Raw genomic sequence first — 18,281 nt, forward strand, 5'->3', positions numbered from 1 at the left:
AAAACTTGCTTTTATAACATTAAGTTCTTAATAGCCATGAACTTTGAACCACCTCTAAAGATGATTTGGAAATAAATAAATACTACAAATATGGGATCACAAATTTTGAGAATAGTTCCAGGAAGCTTCCAGAGTGATTTAAAAAAAAAAGCCTGGGGGTGGCTAGGTGGCGCAGTGGATAGAGCACCAGCCCTGGAGTCAGGAGTACCTGAGTTCAAATCCAGCCTCAGACACTTAATAATTACCTAGCTGTGTGGCCTTGGGCAAGCCACTTAACCCCATTTGCCTTGCAAAAACAAAAAAAAAGCCTGAACCAAATGAAATTGTTTAGCATGTACTATCAGAAGTGTGAAACCAAATTGTATCTAGGAATTGAGTTTCTAGTTTCATTGTCCTGTCCTAATTAGATAGCTGGCCATAGGAGATGGTGCTACCATGATTTTTTCTTATATTCTTTTGTGATGCTCATAGGATATAATTCCTTTGATCCTCCTTCCCAGGTATCAACCCTGTAAAGACTCCAATATACATACTATCTACCTTCATACACATCACCGTTCCCCTTCACAAATATGATTCGTAGTTATAGTAGTTTTTATTACTTTAGTTTTATATGTGTGTATGCATATATATATATATATATATATATATATATATATATATATGAAGAGGGCACTGAAGAATATTTTATTTGTTGTTCATTTGTTTTGCAAGGCAATGGGGTTAAGTGACTTGCCCAAGGTCATACATCTAGGCCATTATTAAGTGTCTGAGGTCACCTTTGAACTCAGATCCTCCTGACTCCAGGGTGCTACCTAGTTGACTCTCTGCAGAATCTTTTAAAAGAATGTAGTTTCACTGATTTTACCTAAAGGGTAGGAGAGATATCCTAAAATTTTATGCTAATTTCATGAAGGTTATGCTAATTTTTCATTAAAAGATATTGAAAGTTTCTTCAAGACAATTAATTTCAGGTTTTAAATTAATTTAAACCTAGGATAATTGATATCATTTCTTAGTATCCTATAGTAGGTACCAAAACCAGGCCCTCCCTCAAGCTTTTGACCAGCAAATGAATGTACAGGGAAGCAACACCCAACTCAAGCAATGCTTTCTCCTCATGAAATATCTTTTCTCTGGTATAACTCAATAAACTTTATTTTGTGAACTGTCAGATGTTTTAAAACTGTCTCATTTCATTCTAGTCTTGAACCTGAACCATCATAACACATCTGAGTCTGGTGTGTATTTGCCAAGATTTGTGATCCATTGAGCATAGATTTTCAAAACATAGGGCAAACTCTTTGATCCATGCATGAACAGAAAGAATATCATTCTAAGCAACCAGACATCTGATAGCCCAGAAAGCGCTGGCAATTTTTGAAAGAACTCGATAGTTGTGAGGGACTTACAAAGGTATTTCAATCATACCAACATTGAATATAGATATTTATAAATATAATTTTAAAGTTTTTATGTTCTCTTGTGATGCTCACAGTATATAATTTCTTTGATCCTCCTTCCCAAATATCAACCCAGTAAAGGCCTCTATATATGTATTATCTATCATCATGTACATCACTGTTCCTTTCACAAATATGATTCATAGTTATAGTAGTTTCATTACTTTAGTGGAAAAATAAACTCTAGGCTAAATATGACCAGAAAGGAAAATGATGAATGTTAGAAGGGATGTGGGAAATCTGGGACATTAATGCATTGTTGGTGGAACTGTGAACTCATCCAACCTTTCTGGAGAGCAATTAGGAATTAAGCCCAAAGAGCAACAAAAATGTGCATACCCTTTGATCCAGCAATACCACTACTGGGTCTATACCCTGAAGAGATAATGAAAAAAGGGTAAAAACATCACTTGTAGAAAAATATTCATAGCAGTCCTGTTTGTTGTGGCAAAGAATTGGAAATTAAGTGGATGTCCTTCAACTGGGGAATGGCTCAACAAACTGTGGTATATGTATGTCATGGAACACTACTGTTCTATTAGAAACCAGGAGGGATGGGAATTCAGGGAAGCCTGGAGGGATTTGCATGAACTGATGCTGAGTGAGATGAGCAGAACCAGAAAAACACTGTACACCCTAACAGCAACATGGGGGTGATGATCAACCTTGATGGACTCTCTCATTCCATCAGTGCGACAATCAGGCACAATTTTGGTATATCTGTGATGGAATATACCATCTGTATCCAGAGAAAGAATCATGGAGTTTGAACAAAGAACAAAGACTATTACCTTTAATTTAGAAAAAATCCCGTTATCTTATTATGCAACTTTGCTATCTCTTATACTTTATTTTTCTTCCTTAAGGATATGATTTCTCTCTCATCACATTCAACTTAGATCAATGTATCCCATGAAAACAATGTAAATACTAACAGACTGCTTTCTGTGGGGGTTGGGGTAGGGGGGGGAAGAGAGATTGGGGGAAAATTTATAAAATTCAAAATAAATAAAATCTTTCTAAAAAAATTCTAGGCTGACAAATAGTGCAGAAATTAAGAAGAACTAGAAATGCTTCGCATAATACTTTGATATATGCAAAGTAAATATGATCAGAGGCATTATCCTGGACTTTTGGTACAGTATAAAAGCTACATAAGCATACTTCTCCATCTCTCTATTCAAGAGATGGACTCACTTGTTGAAATCAGAAACTGCTTGGGCGAAAAAAAAATTATCTCAAGAGTGTGCATGAAATGAAGAGCTTCTTGTAGTGTTTCTTAATTCTTAAAGGGAATGATTTTGAACTTTTATTAAATTCAACTGATCCAATAGACTCAAATAAAAAACAAAAAACAAAAACAAACAAAACAGGAATATAAGAAAAATTTGGAATGGCATCTATGTTTCTGAGAAAGAATCAGGATAGCAGGCTAGTGAATTATTTGAAAAGGTTGATCAGATGTCAAAGGTATTCAACACAAGATATTATGATGAAATACTTTTGGTCAGAAAAAATCCAGTGCAGCCACCTTTCTACCACCTTGACTGACACCTTGGGGTCAAACTTTATTCGTAACTCTCAACTCATAACTCTCACTTTACAATGCAAGAAAAAATTCATCTAACAAGAATGTATGTGCCTTGTTGTCTTCTTCATAGTCTATGAGCATCCACAATTTCTATATATTTGAGAAATGAGACCTTTATCACAGAAAATTGAAAACTCCCTCCCCTCTTTCAGTTTCCTCTTTCCTTTCTAATCTTGACTGCATTGTTTTTATTTGTGGAACAAAAAAAAACCCTTCTGATGTAGTTTTTTATTCCTTATAATCTAATTTTTTATATCCCCTATTTCTCATTTTCTCTTGTTTGGTCATAAATTCTTCCCTAATCTACAGATCTGCCAGATAAACTATACCATGCTCCCCAAATTTGCTTATGGTATCACCCTTTTATCAAGATAATGTATCCATTTTGGAATATTGGTCTATAACATAGTTTCTGCCAAAATGCTTTCTAGTTTTCCTAGCAATTTTTCTAAAATTATGATTTCTTGTCTCAAAATTTTGGATCTTTGCATTTGTCAAACATGAGACTACTATGGTCATTTTCTATTGTGTATTGTGTACCTAATCTACTGTTCTAATTTCTTAGTGCCAAATGATTTTGATGATCAGTACTTTGTAATATTGTTTGAGACCTGGTACTGCTAAACCACTTTCCTTAACACCTTTTTTTCATTGCTTCTCTTGATCTTTGGTTCTTTCAGATGAATTTTGTCATCTGTTTTTTCTAACTTAATTAAAAAATAATTCTTTGGTAGTTTGCTATGACACTGAATAAGTAAAATCACTTAGATAGAATTATTATTTAAAATACTGCTTCTCAAATTATTCATTTGTTTAGAACTGACTTCATTTGTGTGAAATATGTTTTGCATTTGTGTTCATAGTTTCTGGTTTTGTCTTGGTAGTTAGATTCCCAAGTATCTTACATTTTCTGCAGCTATTTTTAATGAAATTTCTCTTTCTATCTCTTCCCAATGAACTTTATTGGTAATAAATAGAAATGTTGATAATTTATGTGAATAATTTATATCTTGCAACCTTGCTGAAGTTAATTATTTTAACTAGTTTTTTTTAGGATTTACATCTTTTGAGCATAATCTTACCTTGCCAGTGTTGATTGCAGCCCCATAACCAGTCGTGAATGCACAGCCAAACAAGCAGGCCTTCTCAGGAGGTGCGGCAGCATCAATTTTCGCAAGTGCACATTCCTCCACCACTGTGTACTCAGTAAAGGTACTAGTGTTCATGAAGTGATAGATGGGCTTTCCTTTGCAGGTAAATCTGCTAGTGCCATCAGACAATACTCCCCTACCTGTAATACTATTCAATACATCAAAGTCACCAGTTAATGATTTCTCTCAAATATTAGAATTGGGGCAAATAAATACTGAAATCTCAGTAAAAATGACAGAAACTTACTCAATCTTCTCACAGAAATTGGAATTAGGGTCTATACAGGCAAAGCAAGTTCCACACTGTGGGACACAGAGTGGGATGACCTTGTCTCCTAGAGGAGAAAAAAAAGTAATGTTTTTAAAATGTGAAATTAATAAATATTTCAAGACTGGACCATAGACAGTGGAAACAAAATAGCAAAGTACAGGCAGCAATGAAGCTAAACTCTCCCAAACATTTCCATCCAAACAATCTTTTAACAAAATTAATTTTCATTCATTTTGAACTTAAATACAAGAAAACAAAAAAGGGAACAATTCCAGCACAACATAAAAAGAAGATTCCATATAAAACCATGATTTGCATTTAACAATTGTTTTTAAAAAACAACCATGCAATAAGTATTATAACCTAATTTTCAGATCTACTCTGCTTTCTGGATTCCTTCTAAGCTTTCTTTTGTTCTCTCCAAAGGTAACCTTTGGAAACAACTATATGTATATACATAAAAGCATAATATATATACTCCTATTTATCATTTCTTTCTCTGGATATGCAGAGCAGTTTCCTTCATAGGTATTTTGTAGTTGATTTGATTATTTATAATACTCCAGATGATTCAGTCATTCAAAGTTGTTCTTAGAATTTCGAACTTAGTTGAGTTTTTTTTAGGTGTTTTGCAAGGCAATGGGGTTAAGTGACTTGCTCAAGGCCACACAGCTAGGTCATTATTAAGTGTCTGAGGCCAAATTTGAACTCAGGTACTCCTGATTCCAGGGCCAGTGCTCTATCCATTGTGCCACCTAGTCACCCCAGAACTTAGAACAACAATATTGCGCTTCCTTGGTTCTGCTCATTTTGTTCTTCATTATTTTATGGAAGTTTTTTCATGTTTTTCTAAAATCACCCATCCCATCATTTCTTACAGTACAATAGTATTCCATCTCAATCATTTACCATAATTTTGTTTAGCCATTTCCTAATTGATGTGCATTTCTTCAATTTCCAGTTTTTTGTGACCACAAAGAGAACTGCTATAAATATTTTAGAACATATAGGTTCTTTTCCTTTTTTTGTAATCACCTTGGGAAATAGACCTAATAGTAGTATTGCTTGGTCAAAGGGCATACACAGTTTTTTTAATTCTTTGGGCATAATTCCATGTTGCTTTCCAAAATGGCTGGATCACAGTAATACCACTACTTGGTCTATATCCCAAAGAGAACATAAAGAAAAAAACACATGGAAAAATATTTATAGTAACTCTTTTATAGTGGCAAAGAATTAGAAATTGAGAGGATGTTCATCAACTGGGGAATGCCTGTACAATCTAGGGGATATGAATGCTATGAAATACTATTGTAAGAAATCATGAGTGATTTATCTTCAGAAAAGCATAGAAAGACTTGAATAAACTGTTGCTGAGTGAATTGAGTAGAACCAGGAGAACAGTGTACACATTAATAGCAACATTGTGAGATGATCAACATAATAGATACAACTTCTCTCAGCAGTTCAGTGATAAAGGAAAATTCTGACAGACCCGTTAAGGAAAATGTCATCCACAGCCAAAGACTATGGATCTGAATGCAGGGCAAAGCATACTATGTTCACTTTTTAAAACTTCTTTTATAGTTTTTCTTTCTTCTTCATTCCCCCCCCCCTTGGATCTATTCTTCTTTCACAACATGATTAATATGAAAATATGTTACACATAATTGTACATGAACAAACTGTATCAGATTGCTTGTTGTCATGGGGGAGAAGGGAGGGAAGGAAGGGTAGATGTGGAACTCAAAAGTTTGCAAAAGGATGAATGTTGAAAAACTATCTTTGCACATGAAAGGAAAATAAATTGGTTGGATCAGTTCTCACTTCCACCAATAGTGAATTAGTGCCCAATTTTTCTACATTCCCTCCAATATTTATCACTTTCCCTTCAATCGTTTTAGTCAGTCTGATAGGTGTAAGATTATATCTCAAAGTTGAAATTGTATTTTTCTAATCAATAATGATTTCTAGCATTTTTCATATGACTACAAATTGTTTTGATTTCTTTATAATAAAACTGCCTATTCATATCCTTTTACCATTCACAACTGGGGAATGATTCATATTCATTTCAATTTGAACAAGTTCTTTATATATTTGAGATATGAGACCTTTATCTGAGAAACTATATATATAATTTTTCTTCCATTGTTCTGTTTTCTTGTAATCTTGGCTACTTTGGTTTTATTTGTACAAAAACATTTTAATTTAATGTAATTGAAATTATACATTTTACACTTCATGATATGGTCCATCTCTTGTTTCATCATAAATCATTGGTCTATCTGTAAGTCTGACAAGTAATCTATTTCATGTTCTTCAAATTTTCTTGTAATATCTCCCTTTAAAATTGGGTCATGTATCTATTTTGACCTCATCTTGGCAAATGGTAGAAGATTTTGATTTATGTCCTATTTTTGCCAGACCACTTTCCTGCTTTCCCAACAATTTTTGCCAAATAATCAATTTTTATCTCCAAAACTTGTCAATAATTTGTCACACACGTTTACTGCTATGAATTGCTACTGTGTCTTGTATGTCTACTTTGTTCAACTGATTCACCTTTCTATTTCTTGGAAATTACCAGATAGTTTTGATAATTATTTTTATACTCACTTTTATTAATCTCACCTTTAATTTTTAAGCTTTCCAATTTGATGTTCAATTGAGGATTTTTTATTTGTTCTTTTTCTAGTTTTTTTTTTTAAACTGCATACCCAAATCGTTGGTCTATTCTTTCTCAATTTTACTAAGCATTTAGAGATATTAATTTTCCTTTGATTATTGCCTTTGCAACACCATGTAGATTTAGATATATGGTCTCATCATTATCATTTTCTTTAATGAAATTATTTATTACTTCTATGATTTGTTCTTTAACTTACATTCTTTTAGATTAGATTCAGTTTTTAATCTGTTCTCATGATTATGCTGTAAAAATGAAAGCCATCAAATTGCTGTAAATAAGATCCCTGTTCAAAGACAAAGGGTGATCTATTCCCATTATTTTCATTTATTACTTGTATCCACCCAATATTCCCATACTTCACAAGATTCTTAATTTATGTATTTATGTACCTTGCCAGTATGGTAAAGTTCATAGATCTATTTTCAGAAAAATGTTTTGAGGAAACCAAATGATTTTGAAATATTTATCAACATATTTAGAAAAACAAATTCACAGACCCCATGTTAAAACCCCTTCCTCACCTGGTTTCACTGTAGTCACTCCTTCTCCAATACTTTCTACAATTCCAACTGCTTCATGTCCTGCAATTACCGGAAACTTAGCAGGCATGACTCCTATGGTTGCATTGTTATCTGTGCGACATATTCCTGTGACCAAAATCTACATAGAAAGAGAAAGGCAACTGAAACCAGGGAGTGGTGGGAAATTCAAAATAGAAGGAAGGGGATATTTAGATCATTCTTGACTGACTACTGTTTACATAGAGATGATTCTCTTAGTGCTTACATTGTTTTGGGTGTTTTGCCTACCATTTAGCAAAATGTTCCTATTCTGTAGGAGTTGATATTTTGAGAGAGTATTACCCAGTGAGGTCATCACATTCACATGAAATGAAATGCAATGTTTAGATAGGGAAACCAGCTAAGGTCTGATTGATCACCTCAACAAAGGACCATATGATAATATCTTATCTTATTTTTTTGCTATTAAATATTAGTGATACTAGTAAACCCCTTTCTCTGCTGACCTACTTCTTTGAGTCATCTTAAACAAATCAAGGGATGACTCAGAGAGGTAGGTCAGCAAAGGAACTTACTAGTATTACTAATATTACTAGCATTACTAGTAAGACAGGTCTTTCTAGTATCAATAATCCCAATGCCAGGCTAGGTACTCCAAAAGCATCTTTGATCCAAATACTGTTTTTAGGGAAGAGTGAAAAGTTAAATTGAAATTTACAGTGATGCTATACACAATATAAAGGTAAAGACTTAAATTTTTGGAAGATGCACCATGAAACATGGCCACAAATGGAATTAGGAAATATTTTTGGAGGTTAAGTCACTATTCAAGGAATGCAGGATTATAATTTATTAATAAAAAGAGTATTAATAAATTAGCATGATTTTATGTAAATTTATTATTCTTATTCTTGCAAAGGAGAAATATCTTCAATTGTAAGAGTATATCTTCTTTTATAAAGGTCAAGCCAATTCAATAAGAATTTATTAAATTCCCACCATATGAAGGACACATTGCCAGAAATATAAAATTGAAGGAAAACAAACCCTGTCCCTGTCCTCAAGAGTTTACATTTCACTGAGGGATAAAAACATAGATACAAACAAGGAAAGACAAAATATGCATTAAAGTGAATATAAAGCTTTGGAGGACTGATAAGATAAGTGGGGTAAGGGAAGCAAGGATAGAGAACAGAGTTCCTAATAATGTGTTCCTAATTTCAAGCAACAGAAAAACTTAATGGCTAGCCTAGTTGTAGAAGATTTTGGAAGAAATAATTTATTCAGAATACATTACAGTGCTTGCTCAATAAATATATAACTGGAAAGAGAAAGATGTCAACGTCTTGCTCAAATATCTTAAGTGGAAATGGGATCTCATTGATCAGCTCTGCTGCCAACAATGTAGATTGCCTCCCACCTGTCCACCATGTTATATGTCTATGTCCTCCTGCTTACTCCAAACCTGATGCCTTGGGGTCCTAATGGAGCCCATAGGGGCTATTCCTAGCTTTTACTATGTAATCAGCACATCTTTGTTTCAAATTAGTTGGTGACATGAGCTTAAACTTGAGACGAGTGATCTGGAAGTCATATGTTGAGATAACTGAACCTTTAGAAGCAGATGAAAAAATCAAGTAAAAGAACAAAGAGAAATGAAGAGAGGGTCCAGGACAGAACCGGAGAGAGGGGACAACACAGAGGTTAAATGACTTGTCTAGAGTCACACAGTTAGTCGGAGGGTGGGATTTTTATAGAACCCTTCCACTATAGCAACTAGCTGCCTTGACAATCTTTTCAAAAGATTGTCTTTTTTTTTCTCCTAGTAAAAGTTAGGTATTTGTAAATAGCATTGTAAATTCTTGGAAGCAATCCAATTTGCCTTCCTCCTCCTACTTAGTTCCAGAATCAATTCAAGCATTTTCTGTGGTGTCTGAGATGTATTTTGTATCTATGTGTATGTGTGTATGTACAGATATCTCTATGTATATTTATATTGAATGAATTCTTATAAGATAAGGCATCCCTCTGACTAAATGGCATAATCCACATAGCTGGCATTCCTTATCCCCTAAGCATCCTGTGTGACTGGCTAGGTCAAACTGTTTAGAGTGGGTACAAATTTCTGCCAGGGGGTGCTGCATTGTTCCAGGGCTCAATGCAATTGGCACAATATCATCATTGGACAGGGGTTTTTGGAAGGATTCATTTCTGGAATCTCCAACTTGAGGACTTCCCTGGATCGCCTTTATGACTACCTTGCCTTTCTAACTTTCCGAGGCAAACTACCTGGGAAAGTATACATGAACCTGATATAGGTCTCGCCTGATATTAATGAAGAGGGTGGGGGGGGAGGGGGGAGAGAGAGAGAGAGAGAGAGAGAGAGAGAGAGAGAGACAGAGACAGAGACAGAGACAGAGACAGACACACACACATGCACAGAGAGAGACAGACAGAGAGAGACAGAGAGACAAAGAGAGAGAGACAGAGACAGAGGAGGGGTGAGGAAAGAGGTGGGGGAAGGAATGGAAGGCAAGAGGGATGGGGGGAGAGAAAGGAAGAAGAGCACTTAGAAATTGATCTAAAATTAAATTGGTATAGAATTAAATTGGTTATAATGCAATACTCCAGAGACCTATTAGATTCTCCAAATATGATATAATATGGCAAAAATGGAGAAATCTATTTCCATCTGATCCTTATATCTCTTACTCTTGCACATCTAGAGAATTGGTCCAGAGACCTTTGGGGGGTCATGATGCTATAGGTTTGTCTGCATTTATCTCATCCATGGGGTTTGCAAACATATTTTAAAATTTTTATTTTTAATACAATTTTATTTTTCTCCCAATTATATATAAAACAATTTTAACATTCCTATTTTAAAAACATTTTTATAAAGTTTTGAATTCCAAAACCTATCCCTCCCTCTCTTTCCTCACCCCCTCCTTGAAACTGTAAATAATTATATATAGGCTATAGATGTACAATTATGTAAAACATTTCCATTTTAGTCATTTTGTACCAGAAGACTGGAATAAAAGAAAAAACTGAAAGATGAAAAATGACATGCTTCAGTCTACTTTCAAACACTATCAATTCTTTCTCTAGAGGCAGATAGTATCCCTCATCATTAGTCCTTTGGGATTGTCTTGGATCATTATATTGTTGAGAATAGCTGAATCATTCACAGTTTGTCATCAGATAATATCGTTGCTGCTATGTACAGGGGTCTGTTTGTGCTCATTTCACTATCAAACAACTCTCTATGATAACTGAGAAACACTTGGAATAATTTAACAATAGTAATATTGGCAGCTACAGAGATTTAAGAACTGGTTAACCATGTCAGTGGGATACCAGTTGTCCTATGAAAGGGATAACCTAACAATATGAGATTTTCAGGCTTGGCATGTTTGGAACGGTATTATACTTGGGATCACTTCAAGTCTCCAGTGCCAGTTTCTCTCTAGCACACTGAGACTCTGTGAGCCTGGGCAGTCATTGAACTACTTAGTGCTCCCAAGCATCTTTGGAGACCCTGAAATATAGAGCAGGTGTCAATCTCATTGGTGGAAAAAGGTTCCTCTTTGAGCGTTTCCTATAACAACAACAAAAAAATATCCAGTATTCTCTTAAAGGAATTGAGAATTAAGAATTTCATAGGCATAAAGCGGGTTACCATAAGCCATTTAGGGGAGCATAGTTTATCTGTCTGATCTCTGGAGAGGGGGAAAAATTTATGATCAAACATAGAGAACATTTTAAAATGCAGAATGGTTAGTTTTGACTACATTAAATTAAAAAGGTTTTGCACAAACAACCAATGCAATCAAGATTCAAAGGAAAACAGAAAGTTAGGAAACAATTTTCACTAGTGTTTCTTATAAAAGTCTCATCTCTAAAATATATAAAGGACTAAGCCAAATTCATAAAATACAAATCATTCCTCAATTAATAATTAGTCAAAGGATATGAACAGGCATTTTTTCAGACAAAGAAATTAAAACTATCTAGAGTCATATAAAAATGCTCTAAATCATTATCAATTAGAGAAATGCAAATTTAAACAACTTTGAGTTATTCCCTCACACCTAACAGATTAACCTAATATATCAGAAAAGGAAAATGAGAAATGTCAGAGGGGATGTGGGAAAACTGAGTCACTAATCCACTGATGGTGGAGTGTGAAGTGATCCATACATTCTGGAGAGCAATTTGGAACTACACCTAAAGAATATACCCTTTGATTCATCAATAGCATTATTAGGTCTGTATCCCAAAGAGATCATTAAAAAAAAAAAAGGAAAAAGACCCACTTGAACTAATTTGTTGTAGTGACGAATTAGAAATTGAGGGGATCTCCATCAATTGGGTAATGGGTGAACAAGTGGTATATGATGTAATAGAATACTATTCTTCCATAAGAAATCAAGAGCAGATGATTTCAGAAAAACCTGGAATGACTTAAATGAATTGATGCTGAGTGAAATGAGTAGAACCAGGAGAACATTGTACACATTAACAGTAACATTATGTAATGATCAACAATGTTAGACTTATCTCTTCTTAGCAATACAACAATTTTAAAAGTCTTTTTATGGAAAAGGCCATCCACATCCAGAGAAAGAATTATAAAGTCTGAATGCAGATTAAAGTATACTATTTTCACTTTTTTTCATTTTGTTTTTCCTTTCTCATGGATTTTTTCCTTTTGTTCTGATTCTTCTTTCACAACATGACTCATAGGGAAATGTTTCACATGATTGTACATGTTGTCATAGGGAGAAGGGTGAAAAGGGAGAGAGGAAGAAAAATTTGGAACTCAAAATCTTACAAAAATTAATGTTGAAAATTATGTTTCTGTAATTGGAAAAAACGAATTAAGCATTTCAGTACCTTAACTCGAACTTCATAGGCTTTTGGTGGGGCAACTTCCACTTCCTCTATGGAAAAGGGTTGGTTCAGGCCCCACAACACAGCAGCTTTGCATTTGATCACCTGAACAAAATAGCAAAAACAAGTGTGGCATGTTCTTATGTCCATAACTCCTGATCATTTGCCTACCATAAGCCAGGGAACATCTAGCACAAGAAGCATTCTATCAGGGCGGGTTGTTAAGCATTATAATCCATCAAGCCCAGAACGTTTTCTATGCATTCTCATTAAATTATAAAACTGCATAAATTATAAAACTGCAAATTACAGATTACCAAAATACTTTGAAGAAGTACCTGTTTCTTAGAAGTTTGGAGCCATTGGTATGAGACTCACTGGGAGAAAGGAAAAAGAGACTTGTAGTCAAAAGTGGAAGAAAGAGAAGAGACTACAAATTAGAAATAACTACAAGAGTTAACCCTGGGAGATGACTCCTTGGTAGGGCTGATCTACCAGATGGAAGTCTCTAAGTTCAAAGGACTTAGAGGATTTTCCTTGGCTTCTTTATGTTAAGCTATCTGATACAGTACTTACCAATTAGAGATGAAGTTAGATTAAGGAGAATCTTTGTTTTTAAGGCAAAAATTGGGTATGAGTCACTAACTTAAAGTGTGAATTCATTCAATTAGCTTTTTTGCCTCCCAGAAATTGAACAATTGGACATTTGATCACAGTATAGTGATAGCTATTTTGGGACCCCAGAATTGTTTGTAGTCTAGATGGAGTGCTGCTTTGCAGACCAGAGAATAGTAGTGTGAGAGAGATGATAGCTACTGCCCTGGCAAAAGAAGGTATCAGAGGAATCAGAAACTCAGGTGGGAAGATGTCATAGACTTCCTCTATATTAGTTGGTTGCTAAAGCGGCCCTGCATCATGAAGTGTTGGAAGAGGCTATGGGAAAGACTTGGGGAAAAATAATGAAGAATACACTGTATGGAACCAAGCACTGGCAACTGACTCATACTAGAATGTCAGTGACTTGCTGCGCTAACCCTCCTTCCTAGTCCTTGAGGTACTGGAGTGACTGTGCTGGTGGAGGTCTGAATTCCTAGTCCTGACCCTCATTCTACATTCTGGTTTTTCTGTCTCCTGATCCACTTCAATGGAGATTTTCCCTCTCCTGGTCTCTTATGACCACAATTTCTACCCATAAAAGGAGTATGGTGTCTTCAAAGATACATTGTGCTAAGGGATGATGAATCCTTGGAAGGAAGAGAAAGGGAACTAATGTGGGTTGTACTAAGCGATCTTGGATCTGTTTTAGCAGTTCCAGGTTATAAAATGAAATCTTGCAATTAATCGATTCTGGATTATAAAAACTAACTCTAAAAACTAATCAATCCCTACTTATTAAATATCTGCTATGCTAAATCCTGAGGATACAAAAAAAAAAAAAATGAAGACAGTCCTCACCCTCAAGGAGCATACAATCTCACGGGAAAGTCAATAAGCAAATATATACAAATGAACTATATGCAGGATAAATGGGAAATAATTAAAGGAGAGGAGACTCTAGACTCAGGAGATGGGAAAGGCTTCCTGGAGAAGAGATTGTAGTTTGTACTTAAAGGAAGCCAAGGAAGTGGGGACAAGATGAGAAGGGAGAACTTTCCAGGAATGAGGGGCAGGAAGAAAAAATATCTTGAACTGAAAGACAAGTGTCTTCTTAATGGAACTGTAAGGAAACCAGTATCACTTCAGGTGGAAAGTATAATTAAAACCTGGAAAGGTAGGAGAGGCCTAGGTTAGGAAGGGCTTTGAAGGCCAAACAGAAGGTTTTCTATTTGATCCTGGAGCCACTAGAGGTTATTGACCAGGATCAGTGTGATCTGATTTAACTGTGCTTTAGGAAGATCAATTTAATGACTGAATGAAGGATGGGTTGGAGTAGGGAGATACTTGAGGCAGGCAGACCTATCACAGGCTATTGCAATAGTCCAGGAATGGCATCAGAGTGGTAGCAGTGTCATAGGAGAGAAGGAGGTATACTTAGAAATGTGACAAAGGTGAAATGATAGGTATTGGCTATATAGTGGATATGGACAGAGATAAATAGTGAGGAGTCAAGAATTACTCTTAAGTTGTGAGCCTGAGGGATGGGAGGATAGTGATGCCCTCTACAGTATTAGGGGAAATGGGGGGGGGGGGTTGAGGGAAAGATATTAAGTTCTCTTTTGGACATGTTGAGTTTAAGACATATACTGGAAATTTAATTTAAAATGCTTGAAGATGTAAGCCTGAAGATGAACAGAGAGTTTGGGGGACAATAGATAAATTATAGGTAAATAAAATAATTATAACTATAAATGATTAAATAATATATATAAATATTATATAAGAAATTACTAGCAAAGGGAAGGTAATTAAATCTATGGGCATTGATGCTATCCCCAAGTGAAATGGTGTACAAGGAGAAGAGGGATCAAGACTGAACTCCGTGGAAAACTTAAGGTTAGAGAATATGATCTGGATAAGAATCCAGCAAAGGAGACTGAAAAATCTGATTAGTAGGAAGCAACCCAGGAAAGAGGGGTGTCCTAAAAACCTGAAGAGAAGAGACAATTAGGAGAGAGTGATCCACAGTGGCAAAGGCTGCAGAGAAGTTGAAAAAGAGAACTCAGAAAAACTATTGAATTTAGCATCTAAGAAATGGTTGGTAACTTTGGAGCGAAATGCTAAGACTGGGATGCAACAGGTTAAGAAGTAAGTGAGAGGGGAGAAAAAGATGATCATTGTAGATGGCCTTTTCAAGGAATTTAGCCACAAAAGGTAGAAGTAGGGCGGCTAGGTGGCACAGTGGATAAAGTACCGGCCCTGGAGTCAGGAGTACCTGGGTTCAAATCTGGTCTCAGACACTTAATAATCACCTAGCCGTGTGGCCTTGGGCAAGCCACTTAACCCCATTTGCCTTGCAAAAAAAAAACCCTAAAAAAAAGGCAGAAGTATTGGAAGATAATTAGTGAGGAAGAAAGGATCAAATGAAGGTATGGTTTTTTATTTTGGGGGGTTTCCCCCCCCCCAGGAAGGGGGGAGACTTGGGTATGTCTGATGGCAGTAGGGGAGCATATTTGAAAGCAGAATTCAGAGAACTTGTAGGGGAAATTCCCACAAGACTGAAAGAGAGGGGAAGTTGAAAGCAAGGAAAATGAGATACACATATTAGAAACATGGAAGACTTTTAGATTTGGTGCTTTAGTGCAAGGTGGAAAAAGGCAAAAAGACAGAAGATAAAACATTTCTCATGGCTGGAAGTCTCAGACCAAGTCACTGTGGCTTGTTTTGTGGTGCTGGCAGCCAGATAGCGGATCGTATTCTTTTTCTCTTCTGTGCAGGTGAGTCCTTCCACCTGTATTCTAGTGAATGTCTTATTCCTTTATTTACAAACCCAAGCAGAGGAAGACTAGTAAGCTTTAGGAACTATCATTGAATAGGTTCACAAATCTCTATCTATGTTCATTTACATGAAGATGAAACTGAACAGAGTAAGTAAATTGAAAATTATAAAATTTAGTATAAGAGTTAAAGGTGAAAAACAAACAAACAAAAGAGTTAAGGGTGAAGAGGTCAGCTTCATTTAGTTCATATGTTTATGAATCAATCTCAAAATTAATGTACAATCTCCATTCCAGGTCATTCACAATAATTTTGGACTCTAAAAGTTAAGATTATATTTGAGGATGGTTGTAACAAAAAATTAAAACTGTGTCTGGCATAAAAAGCATTTATGAAATAGGAATGGAAAAGTTACTTTAGACAGAGTGCTGAATGACAAAATAGAGAAAATAATTCACTGATTTTGTTGACAGCATTGAAGATAATTACAGATATAGCGATTGTTAGCAATATTTGGTTAGTCCTTTGAGATATTCTTAAGTTTCAAGTCCTTCTAGACTTTCTGGGACCATTTTATCAAATAAATAGCCAAGTTCTTTTTTTAAACTGAACCAATCTCTAATGATTAAAAGAGCTTCAGTACTTCCAAGATATTTGGAAATAACATGGAGTGTTGAAAGAAGAACAAGTTAGGTTCAGAATATTGTTGGCATAAGTCTGCTTATTAATTCTGTGACTGTAAACAGAAGACCGCTGTGGCACCATAATGCAGGGAGTGCTGGGTTTGGAATGGAGCTCAGATGTGACAGCAGATCTAGCTGGGTGACCCTGGGCAAGTCACTTATCCTTATTTGCCTCAATATCCTCATCTATAAAATGAGTTGGAAAATGAACTGGCAAACCACTCCAAGTGAGGTCACCAAGAGACAGAGACAGAAAAATGATTGAAGACCTGACATAAGTAATGTTTCTCCTTTTGAGCAATTACCTTCTAATTCAATTAATACATTTGTAAAGTGGTCCTCACAGTTTTGTGAGAATTATATTTAATAACCAGGAAAACTTGGATTACTATAACACTCTTCAAAGGTCCTTGACTTTTAAGAGTGGTCTTTTATTTTTTCACATTTTGATAATTACACTTCATTAAAAATTGTTATTCTTTGTATTTTGTTATTCATTTTAAAATATTCTTCTGAGAAAAAAATCCATGGAATTAAATAGACTATATCAGATTACCATTCTGAAAGTTTCAGAATTCTGTTTCAGTTTCTGCTCTATCTATATGCTCAGTCACTGTTTTATTCATACAAACAAGTCCTTGAACAGAGTCATCTTTCCTTCTTATTCTCACACTGGTAACCAGTAAAAATCAAAATCACATCCTTAAGCTCTTATCTTTAATCTTAGCACAGCATGCTTTAAATACCACTATTTACTCAATATGGAATTGAGAGCAAAAAGTGTTAATTTTCTAGTTAATTAGTCTAGATATTAATCATATTCCTTCTAATACTACTAAAACACTGTAGCAAGTCTGTCCCTCCCCATGGTCATTCTGTTTATAGTCTTCATTTTCCCTCCTTTTTTTTCCTTTTTTTTTAGGAATATTTTTTTGCAAGGCAATGGGGTTAAGTAGCTTGCCCAAAGCCACACAGCTAGGTAATTATTAAGTGTCTGAGGCCGGATTTGACTCAGGTACTCCCGGCTCCAGGGCCGGTGTTCTATCCACTGTGCCACCTAGCTGCCCCCTTCATTTTCCTTCCAACCAATATTTTTGCTAAATGTTTGCCTGCTAAGGCATACTTTTCCCCTCTCAAAGATTGACTTTCCCAAATAGATAAAAAAAATTCTAAGATTCTCTAAAATTCATCTCATTAGTTTTGATGAAGATTAAAAAAAATCCTTTGCTTACTTTTCCTGAAGTGTTCATCTTGCTTTTCCCTTGGCTCTGATGTTCAACAGGCTTTGATGTCTTCTCACCCAAGTCTAGACTGCCTTGTTTTGCAAATTATGTTTACAGATAAATTGTTCTATTTCAAAGCAATGCCTTCCAAAAAATGAATAAAAATGTTACTTAGAACTTTCAACCCTTTATCTCCACTTAGTCCCACCCTCTTGTAATGTTTAACTTTTGAAAAAAAGGAAAATCAAAAACCATCTGGTGCATCTAAGGTAACTGAGAATATGATAGTGAGCAATAACAAAAATATTCTTTTTATCTTTGTAACTGCATGATTCCGAAAACAGTTCAGATAACAAGATGAGAATTTAAATGCCATAATTTTACTTAATAGTCTTATTTTTTAAAAAAGACATTC

General features: G+C 35.1%; 1 protein-coding gene across 1 annotated transcript in view; it reads right to left on the reverse strand.

The window, feature by feature from the left end:
- Positions 1-18,036, reverse strand: part of LOC141517257 (all-trans-retinol dehydrogenase [NAD(+)] ADH7-like) — a 34,886-nt gene extending 16,850 nt beyond the window's left edge. Inside the window, exons 1-5 of the mRNA XM_074228090.1 lie at positions 17,876-18,036; positions 12,589-12,690; positions 7,690-7,828; positions 4,453-4,540; positions 4,137-4,353 (exon numbers count right to left, since the gene is read on the reverse strand). Coding sequence (XP_074084191.1) covers positions 4,137-4,353; positions 4,453-4,540; positions 7,690-7,828; positions 12,589-12,690; positions 17,876-17,893 — 564 coding nt within the window. The 5' untranslated portion in view covers positions 17,894-18,036. The remainder of the gene's footprint in view (positions 1-4,136; positions 4,354-4,452; positions 4,541-7,689; positions 7,829-12,588; positions 12,691-17,875) is intronic.
- Between the last annotated feature and the right edge of the window lie 245 nt (positions 18,037-18,281).

Source organism: Macrotis lagotis, chromosome 3 (assembly GCF_037893015.1).
Source record: "Macrotis lagotis isolate mMagLag1 chromosome 3, bilby.v1.9.chrom.fasta, whole genome shotgun sequence".
NCBI lineage: Eukaryota > Metazoa > Chordata > Mammalia > Peramelemorphia > Peramelidae > Macrotis > Macrotis lagotis.